The sequence below is a fragment of the Thamnophis sirtalis genome, unplaced genomic scaffold (assembly GCF_051295495.1).
Source record: "Thamnophis sirtalis isolate CommonGarterSnake01/CBP01778 unplaced genomic scaffold, rThaSir2_p1.2 scaffold_2, whole genome shotgun sequence".
NCBI lineage: Eukaryota > Metazoa > Chordata > Lepidosauria > Squamata > Natricidae > Thamnophis > Thamnophis sirtalis.
The window spans coordinates 122374735-122399562 of record NW_028261382.1 but is presented as its reverse complement, the minus strand read 5'-3'; the positions used below and the strand labels follow the sequence as shown (position 1 = coordinate 122399562).

The 24828-nt window shown below is 36.4% G+C and overlaps 1 protein-coding gene across 7 annotated transcripts in view; it reads left to right on the top strand.

Moving 5' to 3' along the window:
* The window catches only part of RIMS2 (regulating synaptic membrane exocytosis 2), a 293405-nt gene that overhangs the window by 96248 nt on the left and 172329 nt on the right, over positions 1–24828 (top strand). For all 7 annotated transcript variants that reach the window (XM_087706787.1, XM_087706790.1, XM_087706791.1 and 4 more), the window contains one exon: positions 9588–10501. In XM_087706787.1, coding sequence (XP_087562913.1) covers positions 9588–10501 — 914 coding nt within the window. The remainder of the gene's footprint in view (positions 1–9587; positions 10502–24828) is intronic.

The window sequence follows — 24828 nt, the reverse complement described above, 5'->3', positions numbered from 1 at the left end:
AACTTTTTAACTAAAACCTGATTTTGGTGTATTGTTTTGTTCAGTGTTCTCCTCCACAGAACAATTCATGTCTTTTCTCTTTTATATTGCAACTGAAGTACTGTATTATAATTATAGGGGGAAATGCAAATGTATTCTATCTATTCAAAAATATGCTTTTAATTAAATACCTGATAGCACCTAATCAATCAATCAATCAGATTTTATCTTAAACTTGTTAAAGTAGGTGTAGATTCTTTTTTGGTCTAATTAACCATAAGCACTTTAAAATTTATTCATTTATAAAAATCAGCAATATACTTATTTCTAAGTGCTGTTGCTTTTTCGAAGTTTAATAACCCAATATTAGATTATCAGAGGCTTGATGTTTAAAAAATATTTTAACTGTAGTGAAGTTTAGAATTGCTCTGGGCAAATTTCATTGACCCATATAATTGAATACAGCACTGTATATATGTACGGTATGTATGTATGTACCGGTATGTATATAGGTGTGTATCTGTGTGTTTAAAACAGGATATATGGGTATAAACTGGACAGAGCAATACAATTCCTTGGAATTTACCTTTGTTTTAACTACTTGGGATCAAAACAGAAAATTTATTGTCAATAATTATTTTTACCTATTTCTAATTGCTGCTCATAATAAAGAAAAGGCTTGGCCATGGGTGGAGGGACACATATGACAATTGGTTTCTGAATGTAGATAATTGTTTATAGTTGAGACACAAAAGAGCTGAAAATTCTTAATTGATCAATTCTTTCTTTTACAAAAAAAAGAGCATGCTTTTCTTTGGAATAAATGTCACAATAGTAACCTTCTTAAGCTATAAATGTTAAAGTTCTCTTTAATCATCTGTCTTTGGCCCAGCTCCGTTTTTGCCTATAATAATTACTATTTTTTTAGATTCTTAAAACAATATATAATAACTGATAATATTAGTACCAATATTTTAGCAACTATAGATTAATGAACAGTGTTTTGCATGCTGTTTTTGAAACAATTATATAGCTCTGCAGCTACAATTGTTTTTTTTTAAATTGGTCTACTTGCATTTCATTAGATCCAATTTAAATATTTTTTGCAACTGTGACACATAGTATTAAAAATTTCTTTGCAGTGTAACTATCATAGCAAATATAAATGATGAGATATTTAACCTAATGTCCCAAATTTTAGTACCAAAATGCCTTCCTTCAGTTTAACAATGTAACTAGAAGTCTTATTCTCTTGCAGGTGTCACCAAAAAAAAATCTAGTAACCTTTTTATTTGGTTTGTTTACAGGTATTCTTACAATATATTTTTTTAGTAAATGTTTGAAATGTACCAGACCATATTCTTAAAATACTACTAAAATGAATTATTTTAGCAATATGTGGTGGTGTTTTTTCATTTTTTATTATTTACACTTAAAATTACACAATACTAATATTTATTCCTGAAATTCCCTAAACTGAAAAAGAATGCTGCAATACAGACCAATGTGTATAGCAGGAAGTGCTTGTATGCAGTGTAAGCCTCAAATAAAGTAAGAGTCATTAGGAAATTTTGAATTAAATACAAGTGGGCCTCAGGTTATGATGGCAATTGGCAATAGCAATAGCACTTAGACTTATATACCGCTTCACAGTGTTTTACAGCCCACTCTAAGCAGTTTACAGAGTCAGCATATTTGCCCCCAACAATCTGGGCCCTCATCTTACTGACCTCAGAAGGATGGAAGGCTGAGTCAACGTTGAGCCTGGCGAGATTTGATCTGCCAAACCTCTGGCAGCTGGTGATCAGGAGAAGTAGCCTGCAGTACTGCACTCTAACCACTGCATAACCATGGTTCATTAGGACTGGGATTCCTGTTCTTAAGCAAAACGGTCATGATGTATGATATCATATGACTGCATCATTTAGTGATGGCAATCCCAACAAGCAGGAAGTGGCAAGTCCCAGATAAGACATGCCTGGATGCTGCAGAAGTGGGAGTTGGGAGGCCCTGGGAGTCCTGCTATAGGCCATGCAGGAGTTGAGGGTGGTCAGAGGAGGAAAGGAGTGGTGCCACATAATTGTGAGTGCAGGAAGGAGTGTAGGGTGCAGTGCAGTATGAGCGAAAGTAGACTGTGGAAGATGCAGAGTAGCACAAGTGCAGGAAAGCCAAGAGATGGAGGGCACAATGCTAGCCTAGGAAAACCAGCGAGAACATATTGGAGTGAATTGTGACTTTCCCTGCTGACTTTTGCATTGATTTTGTATATGTGGAAGACAGTGGGGGAGGTTGCAAATGGCAGTCACATGACTACAGCTCCCTGCAAAGTTGTAATCTTGAACTGGGCATCCAAGGGCCTGGATTGTGATCATGCAACCACAGGGCTGCTATAATGGACAGAATTGAAAGGTCAGTTGCACATCCATTTGTAGGATGGCAAAAATATGTAGTAGAAGTATGAACAGAATTTATTCCATTTTTTTCTTTTACTCATAAATAATCAGAGCTGATCATGATACTACTGGCTGTATTAGTGGATCAAACGTGTTTACAGCAGATTCAACCACTGGCAGAACTATGGCAAAGAAGTGAGATTGGGAACTGGAAAGTCAAGGGTAATTGAAATATATAGTGGTTCTCTCAAGCCAGGACAAGAGTCAGACAGGGTGAGAAGAAGGAACTCAGAGATAATGCAAAGACACAGTGAATAATTGTATTGGATGATAGCCAAGTGTTGAAACAGAGGTATAAGCCGAGTTGGTGAAAATAGAAATTTGATAGATCTGATAGGGTAAAACCTCTGATAGATCTGATAGAGTAGAAGTATGGTAAAAGTAAGTTGTTGAAGTACATGTTAAATTAGAATAATACTGTATGAATAAATGCTTAAAAATAATAATAAAACCCAGTGATAGGTACTTTTTATTCTAACTACAGAAACAGGGTAAAGTTGTTCTTTTCAATAGGCTTTTGGTCTAAACTATCTGATTGTGGGCAACTGTATTAGGCAATTCTATTTACATAAAGAGAAATCTTTTTGTTGTTACACTCATATACCTTGGAAGTGGATTAACATTCCTTTGAAATTGTTTTAAAGGGCTGTTTTCTGTTTTTAACTAGTTTTCTGTTAACCCCCATTAGAGTTAGTTATGTATTATCCAACTAATTTCTATTGAGATTTCTTTCTGGGTCATGTAGACAGAAAAAAACCTCTGTTTTGCTGAGATTCAAATGATTCAATAAACAGGGCTTTGTTCATTAATCTGCTGCTGAAATTACCCTTTTAGTTTTTGTTCATGTATGTGCAAAAAAGTAATGGAAAATTACTTTGATATATACTACTCAAATGATTAATCAGAAGTCGCATTATGAGAAAATAGTAGTATGTCATTGCAGAACTAAAAAGCACTTGATCTAAAACTCATACAAATTATATTTAAACACGTATTATTGAATCAAAATCTACCGTTAATAATCTCGCAGTTTAGTACACCTTGGTTTATTGACTTCAGTTACAAAGGCAATTGTTTTAGTATTTTTTAAACAATTTACATTAATACAAAGTCCACTGCATTCAAATTAGTCCAGATAATTCTGAAATAATATTGATTTCCTATACCTTTCTAGTTTATTTTGGAACTTCATGTAAGTTGTGTCAGTATAATAATTTAAACAGAGCTTTATTTAATTTTACTAGTATATATACTTGTTCAGATATCAATATCAATCCAATTATTAATATGGTATCTGTACATTAAGAATCAGTTCTCTGATTCTTAATGTACAGTAGCTCTCTAGATCAGAATCCAAGTGTCCAGCAAAATTTGTAGGAACTGAGATTGAGATTGAGATTTGTTTTATTTATATGCCGCCCTATTCCCTGCGGGACTCAGGGCGGCGCACAACTCACAAGTACAAGACAAGCATTTAAAATAGCCAACAGCCACAGAAGTCGAGAGGGGAAGGGAGCTCATCAACCCCAGGCCTGTCGACACAGCCAGGTTTTAACGGCTTTTCGGAAGGCCTGGAGAGAGGCGAGGGTCCGAATCTCTGCGGGGAGTTCGTTCCAAAGGTTCTCTGTTCAAAACCTAGCATTTTTTGTAGGTTTGTTGCAGTCATGCTGATTTTATTTTATGCTATTCTATATAATCAAAACCAAGAATAAATATGGTAGGATAAAATCTAGGACACGTTGGGGTTTTTTTCCCCCTGATTTTTTTGCCCTGCAGTTGCCAACTAAATTCAAGCCATTTTCTAACTTGATTTTTTTTTCTTGTTAGCTTTTGCTGTCACACCAAATTCTGCTGACAGAAAGACAGATGGACAGAGCCCAAATCCATTTACATAATTTCTTTCTGAAGGTCCATTGGTCTGGAAAAAAATAAAAAGGAGTAGAGGGCAGGTTTGAACTATTAAAGTCTGTCAGCAGGATAACTTTCCTAAAACAGAACAAAACAGGACTTACTGCAGAAGTCAACAAAAGAAAAGTGGGCCATATCTGGTTTTAAGATGTATTCCTTTTTGTTCATTAAATGACCCATAGCCTAAACTGGTCCTTTATGATAAACATCTTGATTTGGCATATCATTCAGACAATGGCATAATAAGTCCAAGAATGAAAATGAGAAGTTATTTTGGAGAATCAGTTTGGGGATAATCATGAGAATATGAAATAATAGAACAGGTAATTAAACCAAGTGAATGTTCTGCTCAGTTAGGATTTCAAATTAAATCTGCTTGAACACATCCAATAAAAGAAAGTTGACTATCTGTGTGAGTAATTAGTTCTACTGCTGAACTGCTCTTATGGAACATATGTTTTCCTAACATATTCAATAGAAATAAGCTGATGGAAACCGCTAGATAGATTTAGGGTGTGAACCTCAGTAAACTTGAATTGGGTGAACAGTTTCAATAATGGATGCCGTAACCAAAAAAATCTTGATATTATCTTAGAAAAGAGTGTGCAGAATCTTAGAACTGCACATTGACAAAATTTCCACCAGTCAGTTGCAAAAGGCCCCAGTGCTTGGGTCCATGCATATACTGCACTGATATATTACAACAGGAATCCTCAAACTTTTTAAACAGGGGGCCAATTAATGGTTCCTCAGGCTTGGTGGGTGTGGCTAGGTGGTCATGTGACTGGGTGGACATGGGCAATTAGGGCAGTCCATTAAGCAATACACACAAATGAAACTTTTATTTATTATGCTCCTGGGGATGAAAGCAGGTTAGTGAAGGGATGTGGCTGCCGTGTGTGTGTGTGTGTGTGTGTGTGAGAGAGAGAGAGAGAGAGGGACCTCTGTTTGTGTGTATATGTGTGTGTGTCCCTTCCTCCCTGCCTCTCTCTCTCCCTGTGGAGGTCAAAAATAGGCCCATTTTTGCTCTCCTGAGGCCTCAGCGTGTTCCGTTTTTGGCCTCCGAAAGGCTGGTGGAGGCCGGCGGATAGGGAGGGCAATGTGGGCAGGACAGCCTTGTGTTCCCACCCAGGCCAGATTAATGGCTTTGGTGAGCTGTATCCAGCCCCAGGGGCGAAGTTTGATGACACATGCATTACAACATCCTAGGTTCTAGGGCAATGTTCCCTCTAATTTTTTTTTCAGTGTGTGCGGAAAAGTATAGTGTTTGAGTGGCACATTTTCATGCCTGAGCACCTGAATTTTTTTTAGCCATAATTGCCATCAGAGCAGATGTTGGGGAGGGGGCAAGGAGGAAAAGGGTCCCCTGCCTCTCCTTCAGACCCCCAGGAAGGAAGGAAGGGTGGAGGAGGAAATGGGAAAGAAGAAAAGGAAAGGAAAAAGGAAAGGAAAGGAGAAAGGAAAGGAAATGGAAAAGAAAGAAAGGAAAAGAAAAGGAAAAGAGAAAGGAAAGGAAAAGAGAAAGGAAAGGAAAAAGGAAAGGAAATGGAAAAGAAGAAAGGAAAGGAAAAAGGAAAGGAAATGGGAAAGAAGAAAGGAAAGGATGAAAAAGGGAGGGAAAGGGAAGGGAAAAGAAAAAAGAGAAAAGGAAATAAGGAAAGGAAAAGAGAACAGAAAGGAAAAGAGAAAGGAAAGGAGAAAGGAAAGGAAATGGAAAAGAAAGAAAGGAAATGAAAAGGAAAAGAGAAAGGAAAAGAAAAGAGAAAGGAAAGGAAAAGGAAATGGGAAAGAAGAAAGGAAAGGAAAAAGGAAAGGAAATGGGAAAGAAGAAAGGAAAAGAGAAAGGAAAGGAAAAAGGAAAGGAAAAGGAAAGGAAGATAGAAGAAGGACAGAAAGGGAAAGGAAAGAGTGGAATGGATTGGTACTGCTTAAAAATAAAGTCTCAAGATCCCGTGGACTCCTTTGGCTCAGGCAGTCCATTTCCACGCTGGTTCCCTCTCTCCCTTAAGCGAAGAGATCGCAGAAAGACTGCCCAGTCCAGAACGGGGCTTCAGATGACACAATGCCTGAGAAACCCCGGATGTGCAGAGAAATGTAGGCTACAACCAGTGAATCACGTTTCAGATGGAGGAGAGAGTTCGGTGCAGAGAGAGAAGGGAGGGAGGGAGGGAGGGAGGGAGGGGCGATATTTTCAGTCACATTTAAAGAAACCCTGCGCTGCAGTTTGAAACTTCTGCACGGTGTTTTCTTATCATGTGCGTGGCCGCGCAGGCGCACAGCTTAGAGGGAACTTTGTTCTAGGGAAGGATTTGATGCATATGAAGGCTAACTAAGGAACTTGTAGGTGTGACTTCACATTGTTGTGAACAGATAATAATTTATTAAATTTGTATGATACCTGGCTATTGATGATTCACAATAATAAAAAAAAATTACAGTAAAATCAAAATAATATAAAAAATAAAAGACAGCGAATCCAATGAAATTGGGAACATCACTCTCCGTTGCCAAAGACTTGAGTGTGGAGCCAGGCTTTTATACCTCTTCTAAACAGCAGCAGAATGGGTGGCTATGTGAATCTTGTTCCAGACAGCAGGTGCTGCCGCCGAAAAGGGTGTGCTTCTGAGCTCTTGAGAGCTGATGTCTAATAAAAAAAAACAACCAGAGCACACCAACTTTTCAGGATTGACTCATCTGACAGATGTTATGGTAAGCAGATGATCCTGGAAACGAGAACAGTCACCCAACAATCAAGGAAATCTACGACTTTAAGTTCAGATAAATCATTTTTAAGAATTTTGAATATATTTTAATGGAAAGTGCTGGTGTTTTCATGTTCCAGTAACATTACACTTAAGATATTTTTACAAGTACATGTTTAAAATAATATAAACTTTTAAACTTGGAAAGTATTTTTTCCTTATTTTTTTAATATAATATGTAGGTTTTTTTAAAAAAATACTTTAAATAGTTCAAAAATGTCTGATGATGTGCATTTTGCAGAAAACAATACTGTAACAAATCACTAATCAACTAAGTACTATAATCCTCCTTATCGGGTAATACTTACTTGACCTCCAGCTATATACAGACATCACAACAGTATTAAACTGTAGCTCCTATCTCATGTTCTCTGTAACTTTTCTTCTAGATCACAATTCAGATTAGAGACTAGTAATTTTTAAAACCTGTATTTGTTCCCTTCATATATTCATTAATTTGTACTTAAGGTGGGGAACTTATATGAAAAGGCTATTTTGGGCTCCTAAAACAAACAAAATTGTATATGGTATCCGCAAATCTGTCAGGATTTAGTGAAGCCATAGGGTGCTCAGAAATTGATACTCCCGATTTCCCAGATGTGCAGTGGCTGGTCAACAGGTAAAGAAAGAGCTTTGTATATTACTATGAAACTAATAAAAGTCTTGTCAAGCCAGAGAAGTATATTTAAGGAAACAATTTGTTTAAAAGAAATGCATGTCTAACTGTTTTATATTTTAGCAAGTATATTCTCAGAATTCATGATTTTAAAGAGTGTTACTGTGACCTGTCTGTCACCTTTACAGGCAGAGTTTTGAAAATACAATTGATATTCACTTAATAGAAACAACATACTGTACTTAAAATATGATTTGCTTTCCTTGTATTGTATTTGATAAATGCTAAGAAAAGGATGCCTAGTAGAATACTCTGTATTTTCTAAGAAACAAAAAAAAAAGGATTCAAATGTATATGCTTAGAGTGCCAGTCTTATTATATTACAAATGATATCTGAAATCTCAGTGGTCTATTTGAAATATGAATAAGTTGGTATTCAATTCTCTTTTCTAAGCATTTTATCTATTCGTATGTTCCACTACAAAATATATAACATCTCTTTTTATATAATGGGAAGTTGATAATTTAGACAAGAGTCTTGTAATATTTTTCCCCTTTGAAACAAAGTAGTTTATTATCTTACATTGTATTTTGATAATAGGATAGGATGGCATGATATAAACAATAATAATATAACATTTCTTTTAAAATATAGCTTACAGAAATTTCAAGAGATTAATGAGATGGATTACATTTAATAGAGATCACTGTATAGTTCCAATGCGATTTTAATTAGATTTAAATGATGTACGTTTTAGGAGCTAAAGTTTTCCTACCTGATTTTGTAGTTGGTCATTATTATTATTATTAGTTCCATGGACATCAGCTTAGTTCCAGATTACTTTTTGGAAAATAATGTGAAGATACGTAAAATGTATGCTTTTTGCAAAACTGAGTGAAAAACAGTAGTTAAGTATAGTTGGAATTTCCCAAAATCTATTTGTTTATTCAGTTTTCTTTGCATTACTTTATTGCATCTAGCATTAGTCTGAAGTATTTTTTTATTGGTAATACAGTATATTAGTGAATATTTAGAATGTAAAAATGTTTTCCTGGTAATTATCTTGATAAACCTTGTATAGAGATCCTATAAGACATAGAAGATGAGAGGTTGAGACTACAACAAGAATTAATAACATTAATAAAGCAAGTTAGAACATAATTTTATCTGCTGCAAGCAAATATTTCAAAATGTTTACTTGGGAAAAATACATTTTGATAAAGGCAAAATATATGCAAAAAGACTGCTTAATCTATGAAGCATTCTACATATGCTGACATACATACATACATACATACATACATATCAATGCATATTATCTCTATTTCATTGTGGATGTAAATAATGACATTTGAATCTGTTGTCTATGCTTTGGATACTACATTTTATTAACAAGTATTGCAAAATTGTATAAAGCTGGCATACACAGTCCTTGACTTTGTACTGTGTTCCCCCCCAAATAAGACCAGGTTTTATATTATGTTTTGCTCCAAAAGATGCATTAGGGCTTATTGTCAACTTCCTTGTTGACATTCCACACATACTTATTTTCTGGTTAAATAAGGTAAAACATGGTACTAATTGCGTCCATCTGTCTGATTATCTTAACTGGGGCTTATTTTGGGGGTAGGACCTATATTACGAGCAACCTGAAAAATCATGCTAGGTTTTATTTTCCAGTTGGGATTTATTTTCGGGGAAACGGTAGAATTTAAAATAATAGTCATCTATTGGAGTTGTTATGAATAGTTAGGTTATGTATAGCAAGCAACACATTATTGTATCTCTGTTATTTGGAATAAATACTTTCTGAATCAATTTGTAATAGATACATGTTTAGTAATTTTTCTTTTTTTTTAATTGCTTAGGAAAAGAAGCCCATCAATACCCAGAGATCAGAACAGAAGTTTCAATCAGCTGGAGGAGAGAGACGACTATCCACAGTATGCAACATCAGATGCTGCAATGCCAAGATCACCATCAGATTATACAGACAGACATTCACAACATGGGTTGCAACCATACGAAGAACCTGAAATCGATGACTATAGGGATTCTAGCAGGAGAAATCGCAGACGTTCACGGGAATATCCTTTAGAGGAAGATGACATGCAAAATAGAGGGGAATATGAAAGGCAGCGGAGGGAGGAAGAATATCAAGCACGATACCGAAGTGATCCTAATTTGGCTCGTTATCCTGTCAAACCCCAACCATACGAAGAGCAAATGCGCATTCATGCTGAAGTCTCGCGTGCACGTCATGAAAGAAGGCACAGTGATGTGTCTTTGGCCAATACTGAATTGGAAGATTCCCGGATTTCGATGATGAGAATGGACCGACCATCCAGGCAAAGGTCTACCTCTGAACGCAGAGCTGCCATGGACCAACGTTCGTATTCAATGGAAAGGACTCAGGGACTAAGTCCCAATAGGCAGAGAACTGCAAATCACAGTCCTCCAACACCTAGGAGGAGTCCAATACCTTTTGATAGACCAGATATGAGGAGAACTGATCCATTAAGAAAACAGCATCATTTAGACCCAAGCTCAGCTGTACGGAAGACAAAACGTGAAAAAATGGAAACCATGTTAAGAAATGATTCGTTGAGTTCGGATCAGTCGGAATCAGTTAGGCCTCCACCACCAAAGCCTCATAAAACAAAAAAAGGAGGTAAAATGCGCCAGGTGTCATTGAGCAGCTCTGAAGAAGAGTTGGCTTCTACACCAGAATATACGAGCTGTGATGATGTAGAGATTGAAAGTGAAAGTGTTAGTGAAAAAGGTAAGGCCTTTTTTTCTGTTTGCCTTTATGTAGAGGGGAAATTTATTTTACATACGGGATTTGAAACTACAATAGAAGTACACAGTTACTGTGAGGTTATGTCCTTCATGCTGATGCTTTAAAATGTGGTTTGCCTAATTTCAGTAGAGCTTTTACAAATGAATTTTGTGTATCTTCTCTTTTTTAATAGTTTCAAATCTACATGAATCAGTAATCGATAGAATTTTTTGTTTTTATTTGCTTTTTATAAACATGCTTTTCAGGGCAAAAGCTGAATGAAACTATAGATTAGCTCTTGCTTTTCTGACTAACTATGTATCCTAGTTTAAAACCAAACACACAGAACCAGTAAGTAGATAGCGCTGAATTGTGAAGTGAAGTGTCAAGATAACATAGTTCTTAGAGGCTGTTTTTTGGGTTTTTTGACTGCTCTCACATACGTACAAAACACAAAAATCTATTATTTTTATTATGGCAAAAATCCCAGTTTCTGTATTATGATATATTATTTTTGTATTATTCTGTTTTATGGTGGATCTTATAGCAACATCAGGAAGATCAATTTGAGTCAATAAAATAGAATTGGGGAAAGTCTTAATTACCTTTCCCACACTAATATTCATGTCATGATACAGTTCAATCTAACCCCAGGGGCAGCTTTAAGGTTTTAAAAATCATGTGATTTAATTACCCCCATGTTATATGTAATTAAAACAGTGCAATACAAAAATGAACATTTAATTTTTTAAAAAAATCTACTGATCTTCGTTCACCAATAACTGATAAGAATTTGCTAAACGATTGAAGTTGACAGATTGAAAGTAATAAACTACAGCTATTGATAATTTTAGATTTCATCTGTCTGTGTAGGACATTTTATGCTTTTAAATGTGACATTTGAATGTAGTGATATCAAACTGCTGCAGGGTAAGTGAAGTACTTGTAAAAAGTGTAATTCTGTAATATGGTATATTAGAATATGGTATAGTGAACTTACTCTGTTTTTTTCCCATTAAAACCTCATATTATTACTATTCTTAAAATATTACACTTTGAGCTTTACATGCAAATAATCTAGGACAATTGGTTCTTTTATTCTTAACAAGATACTATAATTGCATCTCTTTTTCCTTTCCTGTCAAAAGAGGTATTATAAGGATTTAAACTTTCAGAACTATGGAGTTAAATTATTAAAACCAAAATATTTGCACTATTTTTAAGAGTTGTATGTATTGCTAGATTTATGTTTTATATTTATATCAGGAACCTAAATATGTTTACAGTAATTGAAAATAAAAAATATTTATCTCCCTATAAGTGTTCTTTGGACTGCAACATTTACCTTGCAATTATATGTCTTTTGTGTTGCTGCTTTGAAGAAATATATTTGTGGTATAAAGGAAAAAAGAGAGAAAAACTGACTTTTTATACATTATTGCTGCCCTCTTCAATATTTTACTTTTGATCTGTAATACAGGACTACAAGCATTAAATTTCCCCCCCCAAAAATGTTGGTACTCTAAGAGCCACACATACATTTATTTTCTCATGAACAAGTTCAGAATGTACAGTGGAAAGTCACATCTGGTGAGAAATGGTGAACTGATGTTCCAGGAAGAGCAGGAGACATTACAGTTGAAAACAGCAGTTGAATGCAGGAGCTGGACTCCTGAAGCCTCTCTCTGGAGAAAGGAGAGATCTAGAAATCACCCAAATGCACTCCAAGCAGCTGGTGGTGTTTGTTTTTTAAAGTAGATAGGAATTGAGTTTTTTATGGTCTGCTTGCAAACAGCTGGGATTCATAGAATTCCATCAAGCTTATAGTTTTCAATATATCCTAAATGGACTTTAAGTTCAACCAAATCTCCAATCTTAATTACTTTGTATATATTTTTTTACTGTTCTATAAAGATTGAGAAATTACAGAATTAGAGGTTTTCCTGTATTCACCAGTTAAGCCTTTAATCTTTTAAGAAAAAAGTTTTAATGACTTAATTACTAGTTGAAGATTTTGAAAAAGAAAAAAAAATAGTCTACAAATTGGTGATTGGAATGTTGATTTTAGAAAGCTTTAATGGACTCACATAGACTTGAATTAAGACTTGGAAATTAATTAAATCCTCCCTGTGAGAAACTTCCCATGTTTACATTTGGGAACAAAAATGACTTGATAAGATGACTAGAAGGCACCAGAAGGAAACAAATACATCTGTGGATCCAATGAAAAAACAATTATTAGATTCAGGAAATAATTTTAAAAGCATCTACTATTATAGATATATTAGATGGTGTCACAGAAGAGGAACAAACCTCATTAGATAAGCTGAAATTAATTTCAATGTGAATTTAAAACAGAAAGAGGAAATATTGGATATACAAACAAAACCAGCTGATGTTTTCACAAGTAAAAAAAGACACGAATACTAAATCAGAAGAGCAATGTGGAGAACCTTTTTATAGCAATAGCAATTAGACTTATATACCGCTTCATAGTGCTTTACAGGTTTCTCTAAGCAATTTACAAAGTCAACAAATTACCCTCAACAATCTGGGTCATCGTTTTACTGACCTTGAAAGGATGGAAGTCTAACTCAACCTTGAGCCAGTTAGGATCGAACTGCCGAATTGCTGCAGCTGACAGCAGAAGTAGCCTACAGCACAGCATTCTATCCAATGCACCACTACGGCTCTTTTATGGGTTTTATCAAGGGAGCTTGTTAAAGTTGTCAATGATTTTGTGAGAAGAATATGAAGAGTGACTTGGATATTTTATTTATGGTGGATATTCAAAAGGATCTTCCTAAAGTTACCAATGATTTTGAGAGAAGAAACAAAGAGAACCGGAGGTACTAAATATTGTCAGAAGAAAAAGGAAATAATACAAAAGCAATTTATTAGATCAAGGTTAAAGTTGATGGACTATTATTTCCATTAAGGTTTAATGATTTTTTTTTACTAGCACTGGATGATGTTGTTTTAAAGGTTTTGGTTATCCTTAAGAGATAAAGAGATTATTTGTTGCATTTTAAGTATGCGTGTTTAATAAATGCAAGGAAAGGGTTTATTAGATATAGAGTGTAATAGTTATGTTGTTGTTTCTGGTAACCCTTAATGGACTTCTACTAATCAAAGTGATACTTTAATGATCTGTTTGAGGAGAATGGATGGTATTTGGAATGAAGAGATGACTTGTATTTTAAGAGACTATGATGAGTTGTTAATGTTAATTATACTTGCTGGTGATGAAAGGGGAGGTTACTTCTTTATTTTTCTTTTCTTCTGCACCTTTTATTTTTATTTTATCTTTTGTAGTTTGTACATTTTTTGTATAATCTTTAATAAAACTTGTATAAAAAAGAATGTGTCTTTTTACTTTTAATCCTTCTTTTGGATCTTTCAGCATTAGGATCTCCTGTATTAGTTGAGATTTATGGACAAGATATGAAAAAGAAAAGAAGGGACTGAAATTCTGGGTTACATGCTCATCACATCATGCTTTTGAATATTTGTCAAATTGTAGTACAACAAACATAGATAGAATCTCTAGGTAGGTGTTCATTTCCCACCATAATGGCCCTTCACATTGTTGGGATTGTGTTGGGAAAAGGACTCATTCAAATAGTCTGAGTCTGACCTTAATCTCTAAAATCTAAATATATCTTCTGTTGAACCAAAAGTGTCTTTATCCATGATAGTATCACTCATAAAATGTAGAGGTTAAATAAAGTGATTGAAAAAAAGTTAGCCCAGAAAAGTATTGAATGTCAAATTTACAGTTCCAAAGTTACGTATGTGTGAAATACAGGTAGTTCTTGACCTCTGATCATTTGGTCAGTGATTGTTCCAAGTTACAGCCATGCTGAATGAATGGTGATTACAAGGGGTCCTTGGAGTTCTGGCTGTCAGAGTACTCCTGTGGTCACATGATCACAATCTTAGTGCTTGTCAACTTGTTTGCCCTTAAAACCAGTTTTCAAGTGTCAGGGAATCACATGATTGCATTTGCAAACTTCCCCACCAACTTTTCCAGGAAGTTGGGAAGCTGGAAAGGAGGTCGTAGGTCACAGGGTCAAGTCTTCCCCATTTGTGTAACCTCCGAGACATTTGTGCCATGCTGGCCATTTGTGCACACAAGTGCACTTTCTCTGAGTCATGCAGTGCTTTCTGACTGGTGCCTTGTGTGTACACTCACCTTTCTTTACACCATTGCACACTCTCATTGTCTGTTCTCCTTCATCCCCATGGCCACATAACTACTTGCAGGCCTGGAATTTGTAACTTCCTGTCAGTTTCCCTAGTGATTTTGCTTGTGGGAAGCCAACAGGAAGTTGCCTTGCCTGATGGCATGGATTCAATTAGCAAATTATTCAAAGTTGCAATTAGCAATAGCAACTAGGATTGTATGGATTGGACACTATTTACAAGCACGTTGTTTAGTGATGGAAATTCCAGCTCCAACTGCTGTTTTAAGTCCAAGGACTAGGTTATCTGAACAGCTATCCCTTTCACTGCATGTCTGAATGATAATATATTTATTACTATTATGCTTTTAATCCCATCTTTTCTTAAAATATGTGGCCAACTGCAGCTAATACTTCTGCGTCCTACTTTCCCCCCCCATAACAGCATCCCTATAAGGTTGTTTGTGCTGAGAGAGCGTGACTGGTCCAAAGTCACCCAGCCAAGTTTCATGGCTAAAGGAAGCTTAGAATTCACAATTTCCAGTTTTTCAGGTCAGCACCTTAACCACTGCACGGAACTAGCTTTGACAAATGATGCCCTGCTGTAGCTCTATTGTGATAAATACAGGCCATTGTCCATATTAGCATGTTTCGTAACTCAATTTTTGCTTTAAATGCTTGAGCCAACAAAAAATAATCGACTTTCGAGTGTTTTTATTTCTTTTAAATTTGAAGAATTATTTAAGAATCCTAAAAAGGTTATGGAGAGCCTATCTGGCGTCGGGATAAGGCACAAGGCTAGAAAGCAGGAAATTGTGAGTTCTAATCCTGCCTTAGTCATAAAACCACTCTTATGAAGAAAGCAATAGCGAACCATTTACAAGCTTTTTGCCACGAAAACTTCAGAAATTATCCAGGAATCTGTAGACTAAGGGCAAAGTAAGCTATCAATGTGAAAGCTAAAGTCATATTTGAAAAACAAGTCTGCTACAAAATTTAATTCAACTTGGAAAACATTTGGGGATTATAATCCTACAAATGGACATGTACTGCATTCAAACTTTGTGTTTCTCTTAATAGAAGGCTTTAATATTGTGATTAATTATACTTACTGTTATTACTAGACAAATATCAACTCAATTGTAATAATGATGTTACATTGATATGATACTTTACATTGATATGATAAATGTTACATTGATATGATACTTTAATATGTGGCACTAAAATATTTTTATTTAATTTTATATCATTTGTAGATTTCTTTTTCATTTAATTTTTCTTTTTTATGTTTCTTGATTCTAAAATAAATAAAGACACTAGGGAAAAAGGAAAGCACAAGTACAAAAAGTACAAAATTAATTAAAATCTACATCTGTTGGGATACATAATTTTTCTTAAAATATTTCTCTGGACATATTTCTCTAATATTTGTATTTGAAGTAGCTTTCTTTAATTTATTCTTAATGCAGCTGTCCCCAATTATACTTTTCATAGACACCTTTTTAATATAACCGTTCTAAATAGATTGTATGCCCATTTGTATTGGAGTGTCCTGGCCATCAAGTTAGTTAATTAGCTATTCAAATGGTAAGCCATCTGACAAGTGGCCATACTGAATCTCTATGTTGCTCAATTCCCAATAAATAACATGATTAAAGTAATAACACTGATGATGATTGTTTGGGTAATGAAACGTCTGCAAGAAAACAAGCAAGCTCAGAGAGCACCAAGGACCCTCTCATGTCAACCTTGAGAGCTACAAATATTCCCCTTGATTAAAGTAATGTTTGAATCAGTTGCCCTGAGGTCTTCAAATGCTATTTGGGAGGGAATAGTTGCATTATACTTGGCAGTAATATAAAATCCAAGCTGCAAAGATCTATATAATTGATATATAAGGTTGTGCTGTAATGGAATATTTTCTAATGCTGTATTGTGCTTAGGTGGAAAAAAAAGACACTCCAGCACCTCTCCACCAATAATCAGCACTCAGATCAGCATAGATTAACCCCAAGATTAACTTCAGATCAACAATCAAGTAAGCAATACCCCAATCAAGAAAGTGCTAAAGAGCCATCAGTAAACAGCCCAACCAAAGAATCCCTAAAACGATCCACACAGAGAGGCAAGAGACCAGAATATAAATTGACAGCAAACAGCGCTCCTTACTAGCACTGAGGATGTTACCTAGTTAGCGTAATGAAACGTCTGCAAGAAAACAAGCAAGCTCAGAGAGCATCAAGAACCCTTTAGGTCAGTGACAGTTAACCTTTTGGCACCGAGTGCCGAAACTGGAGCGTGTGTCCATGCGTGCGTGTGCCTGAGCACCAGAGCACCGGAAACCAGAAGAGAGCACTGGCCAGCTGCTCTTCCTGGTTCCGTTGCGCACATATGCACCAGACAGTTGGTCCGTTGTGCATGTGCACCAGTCCAGCTGTCCGGCGTAAATGCATGCAACAGAACCTGGAAGAGCAGCTGGCAATGGTACATGTGCCACAGAGAGGGCTCTGTGTGCCCCCTCTGGCACACATGCCATAGATTCTCCATCATGGCTTTAGGTGATTTTAAATATAGAAATCGCTAGCCTATGAGCCTACTTGGCCTTAATCAGCTTTCAGTCCCAACGCCAGCAAGCCCTTCTCAGTGCAGCTCTACATTTTCCCTTCATGACTTCTGGTTATCTGTATAGTGGTGAGAGTGATGGTGCTTTTATAGCTGCAAGGTTGGACTCCTGTTTAAAGTCTCTTACTCTTTGAAATAGTCTCTAACAGGGGCTTTGAGGCCTGAGGCTGCCTTACTACTATGGCTTGTCTCCATTACTGCCATGTGTATCTCCTGTCTTAAGAATGAGTGCTTAGCCAGAGTCATGACTCTGAATGGAAAGAGAATTCTTTTACATCTCTCTGTTCATAACACAAGAGATCTTAATGATTTATTTCTGCCCTCTTTGCATAATTAGCTGAACAAAGGGACTTTTGATTGGTCCATTAAGTTATTGCCATTGCAGCGTCCCCACAGTCATGTGATAAAAATTTGGCACTTGGCAACCCGCCTGCATTTATGACTGCAGGGTGGTTTCAACTGTCACCTGTCTTCCCCCCATTATATATGCCCTTTAGGCCTCCTCACTCCACAAGCTTCTGCCATGCTATCTTTCTCCTGTTGCTGACCAGGCAGCCTGGCCTGGCCCCTTGAAAGATAGTTGCCAGCTGCATAAAGCTTTTTTCCTCATGAATTTCCTCACACATATGGCAGTTTCCTCATGAGACCTGGGTATGATGGCCTCAAGTGACCAGCAAAGGTCTTGCGAAAGGCCAAGCTGGTCGTATGGGAGAAAGGAGACAACAGACAGCTGCGGTACCAGGGGCTGCGGAGTGCAGGAGTCAAGCCTGGAATGCCAAGAAGATTTTGAGTTACAGTATGGCAAGAACTGTGCGATTCTGGGGTTGCTTGCTGGCCAGCAAGACAGGGTGAAGAGTGGCCTGAAGGGCAGAGATTGGGGGAATATTTACAATCCCTTGGAAGAACTTGAGGCTTGGGGTTGGGAGCGGGGGTGGTAACTTAACTTCCCTACTGATTTGCAAATGTGTGTGAGAGAGAGCCACCTCTGCGCATGTGCGCAGCCTTCCACACATGCACTTTTGGTGAAAAAAGGGCCAAAATGGGATGCCATAGGCCTGGAGCAGGTGGGTGGAGCCAACTGCGATTTCTGCTACTGGTTCGGGCGAACTGGTCTGAACCAATAGAATACCACCTCTAGTTGGGAGGAGTCAAACTCAGAGCGACTTGTATTGGGCTAAGTCCTTGCCTCATGGTGGAATTTATTTAATGCTGGCAATGAGGAGCGTCAGGATTGCCATTGCTAAGCAATGCGGTTGGGTGATGTTGTGCTTTCTTATCACATCGCTTAGCAATGGAAATTCCAGTTCGTGGTCCTATATTGTGGACTACCTGTATGGCATAACATCTGCATACTGTGGTCCCTTTTTCTGCTTCTTTTTCAACGTAAGCCATCACAATACACAGTTCAATTAAATTATGTATCGTAAATTGGCATTGCGATTTACATCTGCTTTATCTATTAGTGTCTGTAGCAAACTATGGTGATGCCAAATGACACAATTACAATGATACGATAAGGCAAGTTATTTACATCCTGGTATCTAATGTAGGTACATAAAATGTGGCAATGTTATCATCCATGTGTTGCACATGTCATCATTTACTCCCTTAGCCCCCCTTGTTGCTGATTTGAAAATTTCTATGAAATAATTTACACAAAACTCCCCCCCTCAGGTTTTGTGTATAGTAATACTTTTAGACTCTAACTTTCGATACAGATAGTCCTCAACTTACAACCACAATTAAACCCAAAATTTATACTGTTAAGCGAAACATTTGTAAGTGAATTGTGTCCCATTTTACAAATTTTCTTGCCACAGTTGTTAAGTGAATCACTGCAGTGGTTAAGTTAGTGACATGGTTGTTAAATGAATCTGGCTTCCCCATTGAGTTTGCTTGCTGGAAGGTCTCAAAAGATGATCATATGACCCTGGGATACAGCAACCATCATAAATATGAACCAGTTGCCAAGCATCAGAATTTTGATCACCCTCCCCTCCATGGGGAAACTGCAATGGTTGTAAGTGAGAAAAATGGTCGTGTCACTTTTTCTGTGCCATTGTAACTTCAAAATGTCACTAAATGAATGATTGTAAGTCGAGAACTACTTGTATTTATAAGGAATCTGGACTATCTTTGCAAAAACTGCTTTTAAATGCTTGACTTTTCAAAATATGAAAAATAATTTGGACCTTAAAGATTGTTTTATATTTCTGATAGTTAGTGATAAACTTTTTAATTATCCAAGCTGGGTAACATATATATTTTGTCTCTTACTTGTGTATATAAACTAATTTGAATTACACATTGAATTTTGTTTGTTATTTATAGAAATAATCTTATTGGATGCGATTTATTTACTAGCACATCATTAGTAATTACATTTTACAGCTTTGTGCCAACTACAAATATATTTTAAGACATCTGGGTATGTTTAATATAGCCATCTATCTATTAAATACATAGATTAGTGGAAAATGAAATGAAAATGACAAAGTATCATATGGAATTTTAACGATTAGGAGATTTATGTTGGTTTAATCCTGGTCAGCAGTCTCTCAAATTTATTACATTTCCAACAAAGGAAAACTGATACCCATTCTTTCAAAATGTTGTTCATGGATTCTAGTAAACTTGAAACGCAACATTTGATGAATTGATTTTAATTTTAAATCCATCATTCCCACTTTAATATTTTTAAGGACTTTCAATGGCTGATATGATATTATTGGATATTTCAGCATCTCAGATGTCGTTGAAGGGACCAAAGCCCAAGCTGTGCCATCAAAACCTGTTTCAAAATACTGCCACTATTGTTGGGAACTAGGGAGATCACATTCAATTTAAATTTATGAAAAATTCTTAAAAGTAATAATTATACATTGATTCAAAGTCACTGTTCTGACTTTGTCACTAGTCCTAGACTGACAACCATTTGTTTAGCAACTGTTTGAAGTTACAGTGGCATTGAAAAAAGTGACACATGACTGATCCTTAACAACCATTATTAATGGCTTAACAACCATTGCAGCATCCTTGTGGTCCCATGATCAAACTTTGGCTGCTTGCCAACCGACATGTATTTTAAGACAGTTGCAAGCATCCCGAGGTCACATGGTCACCATTTGTAACCTTCCCAAGGCAACATCATGGGAGAAGCCGAATTTACTTAACAGCCCCATGATTCACTTAACAGATGCAGTGATTCACTCAAATTCTGGTCCATGTTTTGGTCATCAGTTGAGGACTACCTTTAATACCTATTTAACTGTCTATGGAGATTCTCAGTCATCCAGGTCATGGTTGTCCCAAGAGTGGTTTTTTCAAGAGGCAACTGGACTTCCTTGTTTCACTTTGAGGGTGTTTTGTGTCTCATCCAAGAAGCTTCTTTTATTTTATTTATTTATTTGTTAGACTTATATACCGCTTCATAGGGCTTTTAGCCCTCTCTAAGCAGTTTACAATTTTTTTTTAAGCAAATTGAGTCAGCAACTTGCCCCCACAGTCTGGGTCCTCATTTCACCCACCTCGGAAGGCTGGAAGGCTGATGGAAGACCTTGAGCCGGTGAGATTTGAACCGCTGAACTGCAGATCACAGTCAGCTAAAGTGGCCTGCAGTACTGCACCCTAACCACTGCGCCACCTCGGCTCTTGATCAGCTCTTGATGAGAAACAAAACGTCTTCAAAGAAAAACCAGAAAGTCTAGTTGCCTCTTTAAAAAAGCCCCTTTGGTATTACCCATTTAACTGGTTTTCCTCAAAGAATTAAGTATTCATGAATCCCAATATGAAAATCTAATCTATGCCCCAATAAAGGCCCAAAATTGGCCCATGGTGATCTTTAGAAATAGCGAGTGATTACAGCTATACAGTATGTATTGTTTGGAAGCAGGCCCACCTGCCAAGAACAAATTGTAAAGTAGATGTAGGTCAGTAGCAAAATATTTATGACTGAAGGTTTGAGGTGATTAGTTAGGAACATCCACACTAATGTTATGTTTGTCGTGACTGCTATTTTGAAAATGAATCTTAAGAAAGAAATTTTGACCGATATCATGATCTTTCTCTGCAGTCAGAAAAAGAAGTTACAAAAATGTGTTACTTTCTTAATGGAGATGTAAATTACATTATTTCAAGTTTTATATTCGATGCTTTAGTGAACATTTAGAGTATGATTCATTTTGAGGGCTCTTGTTATATAATTTGTTTACTTAGAAATTGGAGAATATGTGGATGCCAGTTATGTAATATGAATTACAGTCATACTGAAGTTTTTCGCACAAAGCTGCCTTTCTTTGTTGGAAGCACTTGCTTGTTTTATGTTTCAGTGTACCAAAAAGAACAAAAAAAATTGGACAGAATGACAGTGCTCCTGTATAAACTTAAATTTGCTTAAAACACTTCAAGTGGAATAACATTTATTCAGGCTCACCAAAGTTCTCTCCATTTTTTTTGGGTGAAGGTTTTGTGGGGAAGATAATTTTAGCGACTACCTTCTTAAGCTGTAAGGCTAAAGAGAAGGTGTATTTCGATGGTCCTGGTAGATGGCATTGCTTAATCAATTGGAACTGGAGCATGCTAACTTTACCAGATCAAATCTGACAGGAAGATAGGTACTATCTGAAACTAGTATTCTACTAACATAGAAGAATATAGAGCTGGGCACCGTAGTGAGAGCATTCCAAAATGTTTCGTCAAAGACATTCCAGTTTACAATGTTTTCTTTCATCATTCTCATGTAACAAATTGACAGTGTGTAACATGTCACATGCAGGGGGGGGGGCGATCTTACCGGTTTAACAACCAGTTCACTTTGGGCAAGCACGTGCCAGGACGTGTGTTGCACTTGAATGCAAAATTCAAAGAATTCTTACCTTCCGGATTGTTGCTTGGGAAGGAAAACAGGTGAGGCGCGGCAATTCACTCCGCCATGCAACTCAGCTGAGAAAATAAAGGTAGGATAAGCACAGGGGCGGGTGCAGCTGATCGTGGGAGCGAACTGGTTCGAGCGAACGAGTCCGAACCAATAGAATCCCACCCCTGGTCACATGGGTTTGTTTTAGGACTCCACTGAATTATTTTGATAAGAGCCCAGTTGGGCATGCCACAAAAAGAAACTTGGTTTTAACTGTCTCCAGATATTTTGGTTCATCAGTTAAAGACTTTTTTCCTGCAGCAAAAAAGAATACAAATTGTAAATTACCGTCATTGGTTTAACTTCCCTGCAAATAGCTCAATTGCTATTTGGACAAGCTGTTAAGACACATCTAACTAAATTGGCTTTTTAAATGGCTCTTAACACATTTTAAAAAATTTTTAAAAATGCTTTTATTTTGGGTTAGTGGTTTTATGTTACATTGTTTTTATTTGTTAGGTTTTTAAAAATAAAAGATAATTTAACAATGTGACAACATTCTACAGATTAAACCTCTGTTGCCTATTAGTGCCTGTTGGTCTTTCAAGCTTAATGGTTTACCAAAATGAGTTTGAATAACAATGAAATTCAGGAATCCATATGCAAATTGTTGTTCTAGTTACTAATGTTAGAAGCAGTGTTTATAGATGGTAGAAGGGTGATATAAGATAGATATTAAATGCTGAGTTGGTTATTGGTAAATAGGTACTACCGGAAGAGACTTCTCAATACCAATTAACACAAAAAGTTTATAAATAAAATTGTCTGGCATTTAACTTTATAGTGTAGAATTTGCGAGAAACAACATCTATCTTTCTTTAGAAATAAAGAGATTGAGAAGGAATTGTGGAACAATGACACTGGCACCTTCTATCCTATAATATTTATTTTCAGTCTTTGTATATAGTCTAACTTGCATGTGATCACAGTATGAGATATTACGGAATGTGTTTAAGGAAAATGTAAATTAAAAGGAGCAGCTTAAATTTGCAAAAGCAAATCCCTACTTTCAATGCATTAATGAATTTGCAATTTTTGTAACTATTAACTCTTGCTTAAATCAAAGTTTTTGGTAAATGTTATGATGCTGCTTTTTGTCAGTAATGGAGGTTAAGGATTAATGCATAACTAATCACATTCATTGAGTTGATATTACATTTTACTTAGCCTTCATGCAAGATTAGTTCTAAATTAGATTTATGAGAAGTAGTAGTAAAGAAAAAAGTAAGGCTCTTACTAAAGAGTGTTTCCTATTTATTTTACACCATTCACTTACAATCTATTGAAAAGACTTCTCAACTTCAAGCCCAATTTTGTCAGTTGTATTAGTGGGAATCAGCACATCTGTATATTGTTACTATTTGTATATTGTTACTATTTGGAAATAATATTTAGGAGTTGCATTGCAACACTTTAGCAGCATTTGTCGTTTTTGATTTATCAAAATAATTTACACGTATGTGATCTGAAACTTTTAAAAGAAGCTTGCAAGGGTGTATTATTAATCCCTTTTTGTAACCCAGGATGGTGATTTAGGAAGTAGTGGGAACTGTGGAATTAGCACACATAATTTCTACAAAATTAGGCTATAAATGTTAGAAAAAACATTTGAAAGAAAGGGTCTATGCAAAGCCCACAGAGTATTATTTTGTAAAATAATATTAAGGTTATTAGTCAGTCGTGGGTTTCAAATCCCTTTCCAACCAGTACGGTTGGAGTGGGCGTACATACGTGTAGCACGCACATGTGTTTTAGTACCTCCGTGACGCTCTGTGATGCTCCAGCTGCTCCGTGGAGCGTCACACAGGTGCTGTACACACTAGGTGCATGTGCAGAAGCACAGAAGCCTTAAAACACAGGTAAGGAGCTCAGGCAGGCAGGTGGGCCCTCCAGAGCACCATACCGGAATGGTATCCAGTGCTCTGGGCTGGCTCTGGTATGCCCGTACTGGGGCATACCATCTACAACCCACGGCTGCTATTAGTGGATCAAGAAGGTTTGTTGCTATTTGTAAGGCAGCATTTATTAAAGGTAAACATATTAAAGCACAATTTAATTTTGATCTCAGAAGGAATACAAATTTTCCATAAGTTAATGGCTGCAAGCAAATGTAAACTCCATAGAAATACGAAAGGACTTTGAATGTCTTCTAGTCCAACCCCCTGCTTAGGCAGGAAGCACCACTTCAAACAAATGGTTATCCAATGTCTTCTTAAAAACTTCCAGTGCTAGAGCATTCACAACTTCTGGAATCAAGTTGTTCCAATATTACTGGGTATAGAAATTAGAAGTACTGGCAACTAGCTAGATAGACTTAGTAAAACAGAATAGGTGGGAAGTGCATTTTGTTCTTAGTTATCTTGTGGGATAACTAGTGGTGGGATTCAAATAATTTAACAACCAGTTCTCTGTCATAATGTTTTTTTTTCCAACTACAAGTTCACCAAACTGCTCAGAAAGTTAATAACCGGTTCTCTCGAAGTGGTGCGAACTGGCTGAATTCCACCACTGGGGATAAGTTTTATCTGAAGACTGCCATGACAACTGCATTTAGCAGAATTGTGGAACATAGATAATTAAATATTTATTTATTTATTTAGGGACAA